Consider the following 21,504-nt stretch of genomic DNA (forward strand, 5'->3'; position numbering starts at 1 on the left):
AAGATAAAAAGGCTTTTTTTAGGCCTTTGATAACATTACTGGTGGGAATGACAGTGCTATAGCATAATAAAAGAAAATCCCAAACTGCTGCATCTTCTGTGGTGCTGTTGCAATTCTCTATTGGTGCATTTCCCATAAATTAACTCATCCACTTGCCTTTCCCAGGCTGTCATCAGCCTTAATGCACTGCAGTTTTAGTAATCACTTCACTCACTTGATGATACCTCAGTACATTAATTTGTTGATGAGATATATCTATTAGAAATATTGCTTTAGAATTTGCACCACTGAAATCAAAAATATACATGAGCCAATATCCTGTACACCTTCTACTACTTTTGTATATAGACTTGTGTTAAAAAAAATTAAAAACAAAAGTAAAATTTCAAAAGGGGTCGTTTCACTTCAAAATGCTTTGCAGCAAATGGGTCAGTTGCACCCGAAAATAATCAAATCCACTAAAAGTGCCTACACCTTCAGAAGAGCAATGTTAAGAGATGTTTTAAGCATCTTCAGCATGCATAGATAATTTGAAAAATGTAGAATGTGAGACTATGATCAGGAAAAATCCTGTAAAGAAGTAGCGGTGGTCTCAAAGGAACCAATATTGGCTGCTAAGCTACTTCTGAGGAGGGGGAACAAGGCCAAGTACACAGACAAGAATTTCACAGTGTGTGCCTGGAAAATAGTCCTATTTATGAGTCCAAGTTTGAGATTTATGGCAGCAACCAAGGGGTGACAAGCAAGAAAGATAATGATAATTCAATGTATCAAACCAACCGGCAACCACGATGGTGAGAATATTTAAAGTCTGGGGGTGTTTTTCTCTCTGGAGCAGCACTACAGTGCTTTACTTTCAGGTTAGCATCTGAGTGAAGCATGCATACTGCAGCGTAACTGCATGTTGTCAGATTTTACATAAAACGTGCAGATGTACAATCTCATTGAAGCAAAATGGAAACAAAGGAAATATTTATTCAAACCGCAGGTTTCTCATTCACACTGTCCAAAGACAAGATTATATTAAATTCACCATAAAAGAGCAAAAACAAACTGGAACAAATGCATGATTCCAAAATGTTGACAGTCCCGACAAACATACTTACAAGTCAACCATAAAGCCAATCAACACAGTGCTTGTTCTTATATTGTCATTTCCATTATTTTAATTAAACCCTCTATTTTGTTAATAAAGATGTGCACAGGAAACCAGTCTGTGACTCGGCAATGAGAAAAGCAATCATGGAGAAAATGAATAGAATTTAAAACATGGAAGCCCAGTTTTGACAGACAGCTGTCAGCCATTCATTACAGACTCCCTAATGATTTTTTTTCCACACCGCTGATGAAATGCTGCAGCACCTTTCTCTGCATGACAGGGGACTTTTCCCATAATGACACCTCAGTTCTTCCATCTTATTACATGCCACTCATTTAGTGAGTCAACTGAAAACAAAACCCCCTGCCTGTACGGGAAATTTCAGTGATAAAACATACTGTAAGCAAGCCACAAAGAAGCTGTTTTTTGTTAATGAGTACACTGCTTTTGAAAACCAGATTTAAGAGATGTAACTGAGTGGAGAAAGCGGGAATATGATGCTTGTTACATTGGTATTTAATTAATGTTTTAAGAAATTTGCAACTGTGCTTTATACTCGGCAAGTACTTTTGCTGAACAGGCCAGAGAGGATCTAGCTTTATAAAATTCCTAGAGCATCACTTCTTTTCACATTTTTTAAAAGAGATGGAAATAAATTTGTTTTGTTTCAGCATCCTGTTCGCTCCTTTGTGTTTTACAATTTATTTGAGTCAGTGATTCATTTAATTTTCATTTGGTTTTTATTTACACTTTGACTTGGTGCTTAGGTGTTGATGCCAAAAACTACTTGGTTAGGTTTACAAAAAGGAAAGTGGTTTGGATTAAAATATGCCCCTTTGAAAAGTAATGCTGCATATTGAAAGGAGAACTGACAGACTGTTCTCACAATCAGGTGGATTCTGTAGCATCGCCAAAGTAACCCATAAGTATGATACACCATTGGCTTTGGCAAAACTGCATTTAGCAATGCCCTGGGAAAGAGAACAGGTCACAGGTGGCTCTGGAGCTTCATCTTGCTCTTTTGCCCACATCTAGTGGCTCCCTGTGGTTTTTACAAGCAACTAGATATATCTTTATTAATATGAAAAGGAACAGTTGTTGCACTTTTAATATTTTATTGGTATTTATCATCACTGTAAGTGGTTCTTAAAAATTTCCAACCGTAGAAAAGTGCAGACTATACACTCAATACATTTGGCTGCTGTCCCCATTAAGTCTGGCTCCTTAGAAGGACTGTTAGCTTTCTAGCCTGACCAGTGTTTTTAGATAGCTCCGTGGATCTGGTGACTTGCTTGTAGTTGTTTTTCACCGTGACAGTGACTGACACAGTGAAACTCAAACTTCAGTTTCTATGACAGATTAATCTGATTTCGATTTTGATATCAACACTGATGGGAGGTTGTTCTCCAGACATGACCCGGTGACCAAAAAGCAGCTCATCAGTGGAAGAATGCTCACTCTCCCAGCTCTTAAAGTGATGCATCAGGTGACCATGAGCACACTTCTTTCTCCTGAGGCATCGCATTGTCAGATTTCTTCCATCCAGTAAAGCGTAATTTCTGACTGACCTTTAACCAAACAAAAAATAAATACATAGCAATGAAGCACTAGTCCTTATGTACTAATAAAGGTTGCAAAGTGTGATCTAGACCTTCAGCTTTGCTTTAATCTTACAAGGCTCCTGCCGTACTTGGATCTTGAAAAAAAAGCATATTTATCTGACAGTTTGACAGTTTAAAGTCTATGATCATGACTAAAAGCAATCACTTCAACAGAGCACCATAAAAGCAGAGTGCCTGCATTGGTGAAATGATTAATCACATCACAAAACCATCTGTCTATGTCCACTGTGTAATGTGACTTGTCATGTGACCTTTCGACTCTGCTGAATGATAATTGCCTTTGTCTCTTTCCCTTAGTAGGTTATGACACAGATGACATTTGGTGACTGCACACCTCTGTATAAGTACTTTAAAAGAAGTATGCAAAATACAACACAGATGAGGAGAGTCTGCAAGAGAGGCATTTATTTTAATTTGGAACATTTGTATTATCTATAGTGGTGACTGAGGCTGGTGTTAAAAGCCTGACTGCAATGGCTCTCTAACTAGAGCGAGATCTACCTTAATGCCTATCACACAGGGGGCTCACTCACATTACATCACAACACGCAGTGTTTTTAACCTCTATTTTTTACCTATAACTTAAGATATTTTAACCTCATGAAGAAATAGTTCAAAATATAGCAAAGCAAGTACTCCTCATTATGCATGTGCAAGTTAATTCAAATGGACATCAACAGTAAAAATGCAAATTGTGCGACACTATCATTAGAGCATTTATTTGTTTATCATCCAAAATGTATGTTTGCTCTCTGTGGATTTATCCATTGCATCCTGCATACTAACAGGGATAAAAGTCCTCCCAGCAGTGTAGCTATCATCTCTTGTTGCAATCTCCTTCCAGTCTGCACCCATGTTTTCTGTGGTGGACCAAAATGCCTTTCACTCCTTTGATAGCAGAGCACAAGCTCAGCATTACATCCTCTGCCCCTTGTTGAGCCTGAGAGAGTTTGTCCTGTCAGAAACAATAACTTTCCTTTCAAGGCAGGGATCGTTTTATTTCTTAGAGTAGCGATCACACAAGGTGGTTGTTTCCATTTGCCACCCTGGTGTTCCTTTTCATTTTTGCACTCATCGCAGATGTTTCAGTGCCTACAAAAGTTACATTTTTCTTGCATCCTTGCTACCACCAATTGATTTTGTTTCTTACCACCTTGTCCATCCGTAATGGACTTTTGTGTTCTGCAGAAAGAAATGATCATGAGAGACTATGTAGTCGTGATTTCAATCATATCAAGTAATAATCACTTTATCTTTCTGGCCACTAACTACACAGTTCATTTGCATAACAGATTACAACATGTTCTCAATAAATCTGTTCTTTCTGATGCTCCTACTGGCTGTCACTCAGCACCAGATGCTTAAGTGCAACAGCCATGAAGGGAATATTACATTTGGGCACAGGCCTCAAAGCATCAGCTGAGTGATTGAAAAGTCAAATTTGCTGAAGAAGGTAAATTTGTTATAGTTTCCTGATACCAAAACTAACTTCCCACTATGTAGATTATTGTAGTCAAACTCGTCTTGCATTGTCTTTATGGAGCTAATCTGAAAGTGATAATGTCCTCTTCCTAAATGTGTCAGGTAGCCCACTGGGTCACACAGATATAAACATTCAGCACAGGGAATGACTGCTCTGGTTCACAACTTGTCAATCAGAGCACCAAGGCAGGTTGAGCTGTCACTCAGAAACACGGCGCCGCAGTCCAGTATAATTGAATTAGCTACTGTCTCTTCCTGAAGGTTAATTGGTGGGGAAACCTCTGCTGAGCATGGCAAGGCAATTGACAAAGATAAGAACTGCCGTCTTATCTGTCAGATTTTGTCAGCACATGTGAACTTTATCATTTCTGTAAACGTTAAAACTATAAAGAAGTTAACAAAAAGCAGGTAAATTGAATCCTCATAGATTGTAAATTCTGCATAACTTTATGTCATGCTCAGAACTGCACAGGAGCTCCTACTTTAGTTCAATATGTCATGAGTCAGCAGCTAGAGACATTGCTGACAGATGCTTTGGCTTGGAGGGCAGAATAACGTGGCAAGTTGATGGTCAGTTGATGGCCTGGAAAATTGCATTTAAACCTTTAGGTGTTATTCCAAGTTGTATCTTACTCTCAAACACAGAATTAAATTAAACTCTACTTCTCTCCTGTCCGTTTGATAAATGCTCTCTATAGCCGAGTTGCTTTTCCTCTGTTCAGCATGCGTTCTGTAGAGCTAACCTGTTATGGTTTTATTATAGGATGGAATTTTTTATTCTGCGGCACAGAGATCACAGCACTTCAAGATGCTGAGGATAGTTGGACAGGATACAGTTTCTGCTTTTGTGTTTTCTGCCAACTGTTGTCCTAGGCTGCTTTAATTCTCCTGCAGGGTTTCACTGATGCATCTGTTTCCATCAACGCAGTGTGATTCCACGCCATTCTCGGTGGCTTATCATCTTTATAAGAGGTGTCACCCAAAGTGGAGCTTTTAGTTTGTAATGAGATTTTTTGCTCTCGTCTCAGCTTGAATCGTACTAGGTCATGAGCCTGCTGAAGGACTCTTGATACACTGAAGAACAATAGAGTGAGATATTGGGAATTTACAAGAGATGGCAGGGCAGTAAGTCATTTAAAGTTTTACAAAGTATGACACCTGTGTGGAATACCAAGTAGGAAGAGAGCTGAATGTAACTTTTGAATAGACCAAGAGGCAGTTAAAATTCAGGATGCCTGTGCATGTGTGTATAAGCCCAACCTTTGCACTTGAGGCTTTAATTAACCAAAAAGGATATGTTATTTGACATTTACCACTAATGTATCATCAGCATTAATTGAAATCAACCAATACTTCTGCAATACTAATTATTCCAATGCTAATTTGGAGCTAATTAGCAGGGGCCAGTACTAATTGGCAGCTATAAGATTTTATGTCTGATTTAATTTCAGGAAAACATAAACAATTCTAGGATGCTAAGACAGGAGACATGAATTGTGTTCATTCAGCTTTTTCTGGCTTGTCTTTCTCTTTCTTCTTCTTGGTTTTTATTTAAATCTCTTTTTTTTTTTCATTTTTACATTATTTTTTTCCACTCTCACTATGTGACAGTAAGCTTTTTTCTTTTTATTATTATAAGGTTATGACCTTACGATATAAAGTGCCTTGAGGAAACTGTTGTTGTGATTTTGTGCACATAAATAAAACAGAATGTAATTGAACTGAATTTTAAATACCTATTAGAATAAGTCTTAGTTTTTATTGTTGTCATTCTAGCTTAATCAATGGAAGTAATACAATTTTTACTATATTTCAGTTTAAGTTTCAACACATGCATGAGGAGAAAATCTAAAATGTCCACACACTACATTTAGAAATAATAGTGCAGAACACAATGCAGGATACCGATGATTCTACCCATGGCAACCTTGCTATACCTCAAACAATCTAAACTGAGCACATGCATATATAAATATGTTTTCTTTAAACAAATATCTGCATATAAATATTCAGAATATGTAGGCAAAGACAACATTTTAATTAAAAGCAGCTTTCTGGTTTCCATTTTTAATCTTATTGCAGTTCAAGTAGTATTTAACAGTGATGTTTGAGCGAAAGAGTAAATGCAGTCTGGAAACCACTGGTGTGACAAAAATTTAGCTTTATATTCATCACTTAAATAATGACTGGCAAAGAGTCAAAGTTCCTACCAAGATAACAGAATAGTTTTACTGCTGCCTAGCCAGTAGGTTTCCAGATTGATGGGTACATGGATACATCAGTCTCCCCTTCTAGAACTGCCATTCTGATTGGCTAAAGTGAAGGTGCATTTGTGATTGTGATCATCAAACTTGTCCCTATTAAATATAAAACATGTATAGTATTGTTAGAGCTATTCAGATGAGTCTGAAACAACACTCCAACGCTGATAATATCCACATGTAATCCCAATACATCTAATGTAAACTATGTGATTAAAAAAACCTCAATTAACCAGGGAGGTCAAACAGAAAACACATCTACTCTTCTTAAATTACTTATTTTCATACTGTATAACTCTTACCAGTACATACTAGTAGTGCTACAGATAAATATTGTTTGGCCTTTTTGTGCAAGTAAAAGAAAAATGTAATTGCCAGGCAATGATGTCATAATATATATACAGTGGTCCCTCGCTATAACGTGGTTCACCTTTCGCGGTCTCACTGTTTCGCAATTTTTTGGGGTGCAATTTTGCATGCTTTTTTTTTTTTTCTTAAAGCGCATTGTGTCAATGCACTCATAAATCATCGATCACTAGCAGTGTGATTCTGAAGTGCCGTACTGTATGTTTGTAAGTTTTCTCCCCAACAAACACAACAATGTCGACGAAACGTTTTGCAGCCTCAAAGGCAACCGCGGGTGCTTTTGATTCTATAATACTGGACTTGTTTTTCTACAAAGGTTTGAACTCTGAGAGTGTTTAAACAAGAGAGAAAAGTGTGAAAGTGTTTGTGCCTCTCTGAGAAAAGTGTATAAAGAGTGTAGTGAGGGGTTTTACATCCTTAAAACAGGGGTGTCAAACTCCAGGGCTCGAGGGCCGGTGTCCTGCAGGTTTTAGATATCAGCCTGGGTCAACACACCTGAATCACATGATTAGTTCATTACCAGTCCTCTGGAGAACTTCAAGACATGTTGAGGAGACAATTTAGCCATTTAAATCAGCTGTGCTGGATCAAGGACACATCTAAAACCTGCAGGACACCAGCTTTCGAGGCCTGGAGTTCGACACTTGTGCCTTAAAACATCTATAATAATTGTAAAAATTAAAGTTGGCTACTTCGTGGATTTCACATATCACGGGTTATTTTTAGAACGTAAACCCCCGCGATAAATGAGGGACCACTGTAGATATATATTATCTATCTATTGATAGATTCCTGCATTTAATATAAGTGACTGAGATGAGGTTACAGAGGTCATTGCAATGCAACCATTGCAATGGGTACACTGGAGCCTTTAGATGTACCTTGGTAGTTTGGTTGCTAAACTCCTGATGATCTTTTATTATCTTGGTCCAGCTACAGTGCTGTATCAGTTCAGTTTGCTTATCAAACATGGAATTTTTTCACATTATCTTTTTTTTTTTACCACCAAAGGAGGTCATATGGAACTTTTAACAGTATTCAACAAAGGCAGAAATATCAGCTCTTTTTTCCAGGCAATAATCTCAAAGTAATCAATGTATGAGTTAAATATCCTCTCATATAACCTAAAATATATAAGCTCTCACTGCGTCTAAGCAATTCAAAAGCCCAGTAAAATGTAATGGTTCCCTTCCCCAAGAGAAGTAGTTCCATTTTAATTCAATTGATTTTGCAATGTTGCCACATTTTTCAGTCCCACTAAGATGGTCCCTGCATTTTGAATAACATCAAATAAAAGGCAATCATTGGTATGGATGAGGAGGGCCCTCCGAGACTGGGGCACCTTCACCATGACAAAGACCAAATAGGAAATAAAAGGCGAAACAAGAACAAGTGGGGCCCACAAACCAGATAATTTGATAGCATACTTTTGTAGAAACCTGGACAATGAAAAGAAAAATGTTTGTTTAGCATGCAGAGGGAAATTGTTTGGACAGACACAGCGGCAAACAGAAGGGGACTGACAGACAGAGATAGCCAGAGTGGGTGGTGAGGTGTTTGTGGGTTTGCATACAATAAAATGTTTGTGGGGAGAGTGGTGAACTATTTTCAAGAATTGTTTTGTCCATGTGACTTTCATACGCTTTTGTCAAAGTTTGCCTTGAAGCACTGACTCTTGTGGAAGAGAAGCACTGCTTAGGCTCTATGTTAGAGATGAGAGAGAGTCCAGCTCCATTGCAGCTCCAGCTACTTCAATCCTCTCAACATTTTACCTGTTGCGGCATCTACCTGGATAACTTTACAGACACATTCCTTTTCTTAGATTTAGTTGTTTTATAGGCCACCAAAAATCACAGGCTAGGTCCCCATCTGTCTATATGTACAGCAGCTTTTGTATTGTCATATTTTGTAACCTTTTTCATGAAAAAGGAGCCAACATTTACAGAGTAGAAGTGAGGATGCAGCGAGCAACTGGAACAGAAATTTACAAAGCTGTGTTTGAATCATTCTTCAAAACCAGGGTTTCAATAGGTTATCCACAGAAGAGGAAAAGAAAAAGAAAAGCTTTCATTACCCAGTGCATAAAGCCTAAATGGAAAAGAGACTGTGGAATGGCTGCCTGTGTCTGATAGGGGAATATACTCAGCTCTGATGCCTTGGGTGTTCTGGCCTGCTGCACTCAGGGCTAGCACTGGACCATACAGATTGCTGCCATTATGGAAAGTGGGTCTGTGGTGGCAAATAGACCTAAGCACTCACAAAGCAACGTACACTGCTGTAGAGATCTGAATATACAGTATGGAGTGATTTGCATGAAACTAAAGCTCAAAAAATTAATTTTAATGTAGCTTACTTTGTTTATCCCTTAACAACTTGACACCTCAGGCTTTGATTTTATTGCCATATGTTTTGGATACATTGGGATACAAATAAGTAAAATATTATGCAATATTTAAATGCAAAATCCATGTTTTATTAACTAAAAGTTGCAGTATTAACTATCAGTATAAGGCCATGGTTGTGTTTACCCTTACAAGGGGAACAAGCATGGCTCTAATTTGTGCACTGGTTTCAGTGGTGAGGCAGTGACTCATTTGGAGGCTCGTCTAATTGAGTCATGGCGGATAAACAAAACACAAGTAATGCATTCTAAAGGAAATTTAAAGCTAAACTTCAATTTAGAGTCTAAAATAATCTAACACCAATGCCATGCTGTGAGCCAGTTTAGGTCAAGCTTGGTCTAATTCTCAGGGTATCAAATATCACAATTTTTGACAAAGCCATTGGCATCTCTGAGATATATACAACATCCCCTTCGGCGCTGGTTTCTTGACACCCTGGGCAGAGAAAGCAAAGACCCAAAAAGTCCCCATGAGGTGGCAGGTATGATAACGTTGGCATAAAATCACACAGATGTCAACTAGGTGACAGAAGCTTATGCCCTGTGTGGGAGGGCTTGTTTTTGTGCCTTGTTTTTCTTTCTTTCTTTCTTTCTTTCTTTTTAATATACACTTTCTTTTTTACCCACTCTTTGGTTAGGTTGATGGATGAAAAAACTTGGCCATTTTTAGGAAAAGGCCACGAAGTAGGAGAAAATTACCAATGGCTGCACTGTTAACCAAGCATGCTAGAAAATCCTACCAAATAATACCCAGTGCATTCACCTAGCAGTCCTGACCAAGAGTCTGTATGTCACAAGTTGGTTCCTAGATCAGATGAGCTCCATGTCTGCCATAGTGGATCAAGAAATAAAAATACAGCCTTTCCTTAGAAAATCACCAGATATTCTGCAGAGCTGTATTTTTCATATTCATTTCATGGAACATTTGATTTGGAACCTCTTTCCTCCCAGGGGTTTTCAGTGTTCTTTTCTTCAATGCTCCTCTGCCACTGCTCTTTTGTCATCATGAAGGTGGTTTTGTAATGGCAGCCTTTGGCATTCTGTTCCAGTGTCCTCCACCACAGCATTTATTTCTGCTCTTTATCTGCACTTGAATAGCTGAGTAGTGCTTTTACTTGATTATCTTAGCCTCATTGCAGATAATTGCTTAGTACTGTGTGAACCAAGGAGAACTGTAATTGAAAACTGTTTCTCTGCACCTAAATTGCCCTTCATTTGTGTTGCAAAACGATGTCTTTTGTTGCATTTTTGAATAAAATTTGAGCCATTTGCTTTTAAGTGATTATAAGGACAGATTTGCAGACATAACTTGAAAGATCAATAAATAGAACTCAATTGTGAAACAGCATAAAATCCTCAAACTGCCTGACACTAAACAAAATATTATGAGAGGTAATTCAAAGCCCTGTTTCCATATATACAGTAAACATCTTGCTGTGCTCTGCATCTACACATTTGGTCGAGCAATAATGTCGTGGAAATGCTGAACTGACAATGAAAACATACTAGCTTTGTACCTGGCGATTTTATCAACTATAAAAGGAAAAACAGGCTAATGTGTATATTTAAAATTACATATAATCTCATCCTCTAGGCCACAGATATCAAAGCCATGTTATTGTCTGGGCAACATGCTGCCCACTTTGATCGTAAGTCGGCCACTGTAAAGTTTAACCACACTTTTATTTCCTTGGATATATTAATATAACATAAAATAAAATAAAAATAAAAATAAACACAGTTCCAACATTATGTTCCAGTTTTTTAATAAATTTGCTAAATTACATTTATAAAATCTTTGGTATTTTGGTATTTCTGGTAGCTCATTGGGCAAATGGGTTGTAATTATAACGCAGGAACTTTTTGTTAATTCACAGAAAACTGTTTTTTGGGACCTGTTTTGAAGAAAAAAAAATCTATATTAGATAGTGAAAAAAACAACATTTGCTTCTTTCATTTAATTGTTTATGAATTACTTAATTACTTTGGTGTAGTATGAATGGTCATGGAGGAGGCCTGTAGAAAATGTATGCCCCCATTCACATTTTCCAAACTTGTCCAGTGGCCGGATTGGAATCCATGCCAAGCTGATTCTAGTCCCCAGGCCTTATGTTTGACACCTCCGTGCTAAACCAACTTAAATCAGTTTTAAATATACAAAGCCCTGGGTAACAGTACTAATGTCCAATGTCAGTTTATCAGTATGCTGTGTATTTTCAATTTTTGAAATAATTCAGAGCTGGAACAGATGAAAACATGCAGAAAAATCATTCTGTAATATATGAGCTTCAATTGTGGAATTTCAACCATGGGCACTGTACAGTACTACACTCACCAGAACAAGAAGGTTTTGGCCAGGTCTGATTACATCTGTGTGTTCTCCTGGTAGTCCAGCTTCCACCCACAGACATCCATGTTAGGTTAATAGGTGATTCTAACTTGGCTATAGCTGTGGATGTGAGAGTGTGTGCTTGTCTTGTCTTCCTGTGATGGACAGGCAACCTGTCCAGAGTGTGCCTTTCCACTCACTCAAAGTCAGCTGGGATAGGCCGCAGCCCCTGTACAATTCTAAGTTTGATAAGCGTAAAGAAAATGGATGGATGAATGACGTTTCTTAACCTTAACCAGACCCAAGACAACACATCTTTCTCTATCACCATGTTACATAACCCTACCACACAGTCCTCAGGAAAAATGAATCTCCATCACCCACTCCAACTTACTTACATACTTGCATACAGTAAAATCACGGCTTTTCCTTCCCTTGAAAGACTAAACAAAAAAATATACTAAACATAATTTGGCAACACTTACATTCACACAAATTAATTCACAAAGCAAATTAGCAGCAAGTAAAAGTCATTACAGGCAGACAGTTATTCAATTGAGACATGAGGATGTACGCTAACTGAATGGTAAGCCATCATTTACACTCCTGCCATTATTATGACCTAAAGTATTTGCCTCACAACACATGGTTATTGATGCTCATCCTATTAAAAGACAAAAAGGCAACAGATTAGGGATTACTATTTAGTGTAGACAGGAGCACCATCGGGGAGGGCAGGAGGAGCACAGGCCACCCGGCCAGACATTTCCAAAACTGGAAATTATGTTTTTTGGTGTGCCACCCAAGACTTTTAGTCGCCCTCATCTTTTTTAAAGAAAAAATTCTGGAGGCACCCCTGAGTGTAGAGTGTATGATAAGCAAAACTACAAATAGTGTGACTGTAATGTGATAAACCTACACAAAGGTCAAATTACAGCATGAATGGTCTTTAAATCCACAGTGGCATGTGTGGTTTCAAGTTGAAGTATATTCTTTCTGCCATAAACTGTCACATCTACTTGAGTGTGGTGTGTAGAGCCATGTCCTCTAACACACAAAAGCACATTCTCACTCCAGGTGACCCCTAATTCCCCACAATAAGCAAACTTGAGAAGATTTTTGTAGTTTATATTTTGGTTGTAGTATCTGCATAATTAAAGTCCAGTTAGTTTTCTCACAATATAATTCGTGTTAACTACGCTATACAATAAAATGATATTGAAGTTCGGCGTAAATAATTAGAAAGGCTAGTAACTACATAATTAACTGTGTTCAAATTAATATAGAAATTGCCCATTATAGGTTCGACTGATTAAAATGCATAAACAGTTGGCTTTAACAAGTAGACAGATAAAATCCTTTCTCTCACATTAGAACAGTTAATACATTTGGTTTCCACAAAAACATCATTTAGACAGCAATTAGGTACAAATATGGCCACACTGCAAGTTAAAATTGATCCAGGAAATTGTTTTAATGACATGCTATTATAGGTGATTGAGGTTTTCCCCACCACTGTATACCTGCGCGGCAGACATTTTTTTTATTTCTTTGTTAGCAGTAGGAAATCGACCCTTGAGCAATTAAACACTGTAATGGAGTCTGTAATACTGAGTCGTGATGTAACAGAATATGACTGTGCTCTGGAATGGAACTGAATGTATTACTACAATTTGTTGCAAAGCTATGAAATTTTCAAAGAGAAAATAATACACTCAGTATTTAATTATTTTTATTATTTTATCATTGAAAAGTTGTGTATATAAGCTATAAAACCCTCTTGATATGTTTACCATATGTCGGGGTTTTGGAGGAACAGCACTACTATGTTATCTAACAACTAGATATTTGTGTACAATGACAAAATAGGATCAAGTGCTTTTTTTAAACTTTACTTTTTAACTTTATTAAAAAAAATATGACTCAAAATGTTCAGTAAAATCTCAGAAATCTAAGAGCAGAATAAAGTTATCTTAACCCAAATTCTGGAATAAGATATGTTACCATAAAGTCTTCAACAGTGAAATAGTATCAACTGTACAAAGAGTAAAAACAGCGATCAAAAGAGATATTACAAAGAAAAATGATGAGTCTGTATAAAAACATAAAACTTGCAGAATTAAAAGTGAGAGTTGCTGCTCACTTTCCCGTTCCCTCACGCAAAAGATTTTAATTGAATTTTAACACTATGGTAATCACACCTGCTACATGATTTCCCTCTTTCCTCCAAAATAATCCAGCGCTCAGAAAGGTTTTAATTTATTCATGAAGGTTTTCAGAGAGAAAAACTAAATACATGATGCAAATTGTCATTTTGCATGGTGCTGTATAATTGATTTAATGCAGCTTCTTAACATTGGCCTCCCTCAGTTGCATCTGACAGGCCTCAGGTTAATGGTGTGAAAACAGGGACACTGCTTCCCCCAACCTGTCAAATGGTAATTGGTCAACAGTCTTCTTTAATAGCAGGCTGCCATAGGCAACAGCAAACACTTCTTAAATGGTGTACAAAATAATTGGTGAGGAATAAACAAGGAGGGCTTGAGTAAGTGTACTTAATGTCAACTGTGTGTCCCTTTCTGTATTTTACAGGTTATTCATCCATGCACACCAGAGAGGCTAAGGATGCAGGAAACTGGCAGAAACAACAAGATGAGACCATTTAATGATGGTACCCACTAAGGAAAAAAGCACAAGCCAAGTTGAGGTGCTGGATGCTCTTTTAAGTGTTGCCACAAGTTCACTGCAGGCAAGCCTCAATCTGAAAGCAGATTTTTCTAATTGATACATGGCGATAACATCCAGCATCACACATCTATCAATGAAGAGGAGGCAAATAAAAGGATTGTCTCTGGCCCTGAGATTAGCTGAACAGCTGTACTGAAACGGCAGCGGTATCACACCCCTTTGATTCTTTTGGCCCTGCACATGACTCTCAAAGAAGCACCAATGGCCTGCAGCTTAGGCATGGTGATGAGTGCCTTGTTTTGGTCTGTAGCCATTGTATATTTGACTCATATTGGCAGAGTCAGTGGAGACTGCTGGTTAATTGAGGGTGAAAAGGGCTTTGTATGGCTCGCAATTTGTAGTCAAAACCAGCCACCTTATGAGGCCATCCCACAGCATATCAACAGCACCATTGTGGACCTTCGTCTGAATGAAAACAAAATCAAAAGTATCCACTATTCTGCCCTTAGCCGCTTTGCCAACTTGACCTACCTGAACCTGACCAAGAATGAAATCTCCTACATAGAAGACGGGGCCTTTTCTGCTCAGTTTAACTTGCAAGTCCTTCAAATGGGCTTCAACAAGTTGCGAAACTTGACAGAGGGGATCCTCAGGGGTTTAGGAAAGCTGCAGTACCTCTACCTCCAGGCAAACCTGATTGAGACTGTGACACCTAATGCCTTTTGGGAATGCCCCAACTTAGAGAATATTGACCTCTCCATGAACCGAATCCAGCAGTTAGATGGGTCTACGTTTGCCAGTTTAACTAAACTCACCACCTGTGAGTTGTACACAAACCCCTTCAACTGCTCATGTGAATTACTTGGTTTTGTCAAATGGCTCTCAGTTTTCCCAAACAGAACAAATGAACGAATGGTTTGCGACTCCCCACCCGGGGTCTCCGGTTATAGCTTACTGAGCCAGATTCCTAACAATCCAAACTATCGAAATGCACTGTACATGCTTACCAAAGTGTGCACTGATGAATATGTAACACCATTTATAACTGTGCCCATTGAGTCAACAACACTACCACCAGACTCAACGCTTTGTGGAGTGGAAGACTGTCCATCAGGCACAGAACCAGAAGACACTACCATCAGTACACCTGAAAATGATGTTCAGGGAACTCCTCTGATGGAAGTGAAGCAAGTAACACACACAGGTGCTATCATCACAGTTCAGATTCCTCATCCCTATAAGAAGATGTACATCTTGGTTCTTTATAACAACAGTTTTTTCACAGACATTCAAAACCTAAAAGATATAAAAGAGGACATTGAACTAAAAAACCTTAAACCCCACACCAACTACACATATTGTGTTGCTTCAATACGCAATTCTCTTAGACACAACCACACATGTCTGACAGTCTCTACTGCCCATCGAAATGGAAAGGAGGTAAATGTGAAAGAACCGACTCCTACTCACTACATTATGACAATTTTGGGCTGCCTATTCAGCATGGTTATATTTCTTGGAGTTGTGTACTATTGCTTGCGAAGAAAGCGCCAACAAGATGAAAAGCACAAAAAATCAGGAAGTTTAAAGAAAAACATAATGGAACTTAAATATGGACAAGAGCTTGAGGGTGGGACTATATCTCGAATGTCGCAGAAGCAGTTGTTGGCAGGAGAGAGCATGGCACGTATGCCATACTTACCATCTGCAAGTGAAATGGAGCAGTACAAATTTCAAGAGATAAGTGATACTCCTAAGATGATGAAAGGAAATTACATGGAGGTGCGAAGTGTGGATCACCATGACCGCCGGGAGTGTGATATGGGAATGGCTGGGAATAGTCAAGGATCAGTGGCAGAAATTTCCACAATTGCAAAAGAGGTGGATAAAGTCAATCAGATAATAAACAACTGCATAGATGCGTTAAAGTCAGAATCCACCTCTTTTCAAGGAGTGAAATCTGGAGCAGTATCCACTGCAGAGCCCCAGCTTGTACTAATATCAGAACACCCACAGAATAAATCTGGCCTTCTGTCTCCAGTGTATAAGGATAGCTACCACCACTCTCTGCAGAGACATCGGTCTTCTGATGTCTCTCCAAAGAGGCCCAGTACAGCCACGGGAGGGCCCATGAGAAGCCCCAGGCCTTATCGTTCTGAATCCAAGTATATAGAGAAAACTTCTCCAACAGGAGAGACCATCCTCACTGTAACACCTGCTGCTGCCATCCTGAGGGCCGAGGCAGAAAAGAACCGTCAGTACAGTGCCCACCGACACTCCTATCCCGATGCTCAGATAGAGGAGCTCGAAGGACCTGACAGCCACAAGTCCTCCATGTTGGAGCCTCTTACTCACTCCCGCTCCAGAGACTTAACATATTCACAGATGTCCTCTCAGTACCACAATCTAAGCTATTCCTCCAGTCCTGAATACTACTGCAAACCTTCACATAGCATCTGGGAGCGTTTCAAACTCCACCGGAAACGGCATAAAGATGAGGAGTACATGGCTGCAGGGCATGCACTGCGTAAGAAAGTCCAGTTTGCAAAGGATGAGGACCTCCATGATATTTTAGACTACTGGAAAGGCGTATCATCCCAACAAAAATCGTAACCTATCTAGTTTTTGTTTTTTTTAGTGGACTACACATTGCAGAAATGACACAACCACCTCATCTGACAACTGAATCAGTGGATACTTCCATAATAGAATTAACTTCTCACTCACACGTACCACATTCTCTTTCGACTGTGAAGAAAATGGGGTTAAGATTCTTTCAATTTGTCTTATTATGTAAAGCATTCATGGGAAAAATTATATTGCAAATAAATAATATATATGTTAAAATGGATAATAGGTTTTTTGGGTATCGCATGGCCAAGTCCTGTGACAGTGGATTTGCTGTTGTGTAATATGAAACTATTATAAGAAGATATGTCTACTGAAACCTCAGTATTTTTTGAAGAACTGTTCAGACCCTCAATTTGAACTTTTTTTTCTTCCCTCCTTGCATATATTTAATTCAAAACTATGTACAGATTTGACTTTCTATATTTGCAGTGTTTTCTGTGTAAATGGAAAAGTGTTAGTGGATGAATCAGGTTTAACAAATGGAGCGCTGATCATTCAGATGATCTTGTCTATAAAAAACCGCAAGCCCCACTTTAAACCCATGAGATCATTTATCATTTTATCATTATCAATGCCTGATTTCTGTTTTTGTTTTTTTGTTTTGTTTTGTTTTTATGAAGGCTTTTACATCTTTTACATGATTCAAATGGATTAAGTACCCTGACTCACTTAGTATCTTGAAAGACTTCAAAAGTGCAGTATATGTCATACTTTAGTGATGTTCTCTTAGTTTCACGAACCACCATTTGTAACTTTAGTACCAAAGTAAAAAAAAAAAAAAAGGCTGAAATGTTTACAATATTTCTTCACGGCCTGGGGATCATAACATGCAGTGGGTCCATGAAGATTTTGCTTTTTCTGTCTTATCAGTTACTTCTTCAAAAGAGAAACATTGGGAAATCACAATATCTACACACAGGATGTGGTGTCCAAGCCTACTATTAATCACTAAAATTTCAAAGGGAAGACGGCTATACTTTGTCACCTGTCATTTAGGTACATGGACAGATGTTGTGCCCTGCAGGAGAGCCCGATGGATGAATGTAACAGATATGTATTTTGATCTGTCTATGGCAGCTTTTTATGTATATTTTCAAGGAAATATTTATTTAATGTTATAAACTACGGTGTTTTTGTTTTTCCTTTGCTTCAATATTTCTTCCAGTGTATTATATTGCATAATGTCTGATCCAATAAATGGAGGAAAGTAGTTGGTTTTTCAGATGGGCCGTGTTGCTTGCTGAGAGGTTTCATTTTATTTTTTATCTGCTAGGCTATTAAATCTTTTTGTATATTATGAAAGCTTCATACCAGGCAAATATCAACAGCTAGAGTGAAATTTGAGAATGTGAAACTGAATCCTCTGACTTACTGGCTGTGAATTTGTATATTTTGAGGGTTTTTTTAAATACATATAATACTTAACACTTTTTTCTTTCTAAGTTGTTTATATAAATCATTCCAAACAGGCTCATGTTGATTTATCACATATTTATCAATAATTAGTTGCTTCTCTCTTGCTCATTTTGAAGAAGGGCAATGATGTAATGTATCTTCAATGTAGGATTTGGGTTTATTAAAGAATTTGTGGTAACATTATACATCATTTACTCTATAGTCATGATTTCAAAGTGTTCTCATCGCTGTCAATTTAAGGAAACAAGGAAAACTGCTTATCCAAGTAGAGGTAGTTTTATTTTCAATTATCTCTTTGCATGTGTTCACTCGTCCAATGGATTTTTTTTCTTGCAAAATGCAAATTAATGTACATTTTCCATCCGTCCAAGTTTTATATGAAAATTAAAAGTCAGTTAATCGGAATAAAAACAGTTGATGGACAGTCTAGTACTGAAGATGCAGAAGAAGAAAATGTAGTGAGATCAAGTACCTGAAAGAGTCATTGGTCAAACTTCAAATGAAAAAAAGCAATGTGGAAGTAATTTCCATTTATGTAAATATAACATCTTGATTTGCTTTTTGCATTATTTTGAGAGACATAAAGTCTCCTCATTGCTTCACACAGATCAGAGAGGCTGTAGTCCTCAGATAGCTGATGACGCATCACCTAAAATATGGTCAGAATTTTCCTCTGTGGGAGCAGGAAACACATTTCTTGTCAGGTGTCTCCTTGCTGCTGTTTCTAAAAAAACACCACATGCATTTCTTAGTAGCGTACAAATGCAAGCACTTCAAATGCAAATGAATATTAAACAGTAGATGATCAATGAATTAAAACATGAAAGAATGGCAGACATATGCTGTTATGTATGAATTTTGTATTAAGGCGAGAATTGAGAGTCTACAATCTGACAATAGAGCTAACCCGAGGAAAGACAATTGTCTGGTGAAAAATGTTTTCATCAGCTCTTTCTTTTCATCCAACACTGAGTGTGTAAGTGTAACTGCAGGCATTTATTACCCTATTTATATTTTTTCTGTCATAATTCTGTGTCCATTCCATCTAAGTGTGTCATGAAGCTGTTTTTATTCATTAATGTGAAATGAAGCATTCATGAGCCTGATGTGAATGTCTTATATAAGCACCTTGTAAAGTGTTAACTGGGTTGTCTGACTTAATACTTCAACCGCCTTAAGATTTTGGGATACTGTATGTGTACAAGAGTAAACTTCCTTTTGTTTTATTTCCAATGTTGATACTGTCGTTAAGTCTCCATTTGTTATTTTTTATAAAAAGCATTTCAGTATCTCATGAGAGCTGTCAGGTTTCTTGTTCATTTAGCTATTTAGCAACCTGTTTTTATACTGCATATTGTAGCACTTCTGTGTCTAATAAGAGTTTTAAGTGTTGAGAAAACCTTTAGAAAGATCAACAGTTGTTGTCCAAGTGCATCAAAACAAACAAGAGCACAAAATGTGTTTTTTTTATTTTATTTCTTAATACTATGTTATCTGCTTTCAGACAAAGTACTGTGAAATAAAGTTAAGGGTGCACATGCAGTGTACACTCAGCATCTTTATTATATGCTGTCATATCAGAATTGCTCCATGTAAGTATTGTACTATAAATTAATGCAACTGGCTTATATAAGTAACCTAAGGGGTAACTGTTTGAAATTGGGTATAACTTCCCATTTAACTTGTGCTATAAGAAATGGTTACCCAAGATTTTATGCCATGATGACTAACTCTGTATACGTAAACTGCCTGATGCAGGTTATACTCATGATAATAGATCAGCTTGACCTACTGAACAATCGAGTCAAACGGCATTACCATCTCTTGGATATCCCGTGGACCTCAGTGTGCAGGTTGCCTCCCTGAATTTGGCTGCAGTAAATGCATACCTTTTTGCCTGGAATATATATTTGAATTCCCCATCCCCCTAGTGCAGGGGTCGGCAACCTGCGGCTCTTTAGTCCTTATAGTGCAGCTCCGCGTGGTTTGGGAAAATAAATTAGAAGTATTTAGCTGAAGTGTATTTTATTTACGTTAGTTCTTTTTTAACTTGTAGTTCTAAATAGGAAGATTATTGTGATATTGAAATATAAAAATAAAATTATATTCTGTTATTTTTTCATCACTCAAAATAAGCGTCACACTCGCGGAAGCCGATATACCCGCAGAAACGCCATGCATTTATCGAGACTTTCAACCCCAGGTAGGCCAGTTATGGATCTTCGGATCCACATTATGTCAGCAGCTATTCTCCACCGTGAACTATGTTAAAAACAAACACCGCTCACCCCTCACAGATGACAGCTTACAGTCCTGCGTGAAGATGAAAGTGACTTCGTACAGCCCTGATTTGCAGACGCTGTGCTCAGAGGTTCAGAAGCAGAAGTCCCATTGTAAACATACCACGGCAGACCAGACGAGTTTTGCATGAACATGCTTTTCAGCATCTCTTTATTGACCACTTTTCACACAATAATAATAATAATAATAATAATAATAATAATGACTATGAATAATAAGAATACCTTTTACTTTAGGCAGATTTCAGAGCATTCAAGGGTACCTTACACATTCAAAAAAATTATTATTCACCCTCAAATAAACATGAAGACATCATTTTTGAATAAAATGCAACTGAACTATATGAAAACAAAGGTTTATTTATTCAAATAATCATACAACATAATTAATCAATGAAAATGTGCTTGAGTGTATACCAATGAGGTAAATTTATATGGAAAATTTACATGTTATTAAATTGGTCAGCATTTGGGCATGTTTTCTTCTGTTTGAGTAGACAAAAGAAGAGGATTTATATGACAGGTGAAAGACAATCAATCTTACTACTTATCATATTACTTACTTATCACAGCATCATGTAAAAACAAAAAACTTCATTAAACATTCCTTTTCTGGACAATATTTCATGGTTCAGGCAGGTTTGGAAAAATCCAGCATAAAGCAACAAACCCTCTTTTTACCTGTTTACCACTTTCCCTGCCAGAATAATGTTCGAACTATTGTTTTTTTAATCATTATTTTTTATTATATTTTTGTTCCATAAATATATGCAAATTTAAATAAAAAAGAAATAGATATATTTAACACTACCAAATGATGTGGAAACACTAATTGCTACAATATTTAATTATTAATATGATTAATTCAACAATAAATTTTTTGTTACTTAACAGTATGACCTTCTTCAA

The 21,504-nt window shown here is 37.5% G+C and overlaps 1 protein-coding gene across 1 annotated transcript in view; it reads left to right on the forward strand.

Annotated features, from left to right (window-relative positions):
* The window catches only part of elfn1a (extracellular leucine-rich repeat and fibronectin type III domain containing 1a), an 81,537-nt gene extending 61,700 nt beyond the window's left edge, over window positions 1-19,837 (forward strand). Inside the window, exon 3 of the mRNA XM_085454653.1 lies at window positions 14,153-19,837. Within this exon, the coding sequence (XP_085310779.1) occupies window positions 14,489-16,861 (2,373 nt within the window). The 5' untranslated portion in view covers window positions 14,153-14,488 and the 3' untranslated portion in view covers window positions 16,862-19,837. The remainder of the gene's footprint in view (window positions 1-14,152) is intronic.
* Window positions 19,838-21,504: the final 1,667 nt, after the last annotated feature.

The sequence above is a fragment of the Copadichromis virginalis genome, linkage group LG4 (assembly GCF_057382275.1).
Source record: "Copadichromis virginalis isolate Kocher_CV1m ecotype Utaka linkage group LG4, C_Virginalis_male_GT1.1, whole genome shotgun sequence".
Taxonomy (NCBI): domain Eukaryota; kingdom Metazoa; phylum Chordata; class Actinopteri; order Cichliformes; family Cichlidae; genus Copadichromis; species Copadichromis virginalis.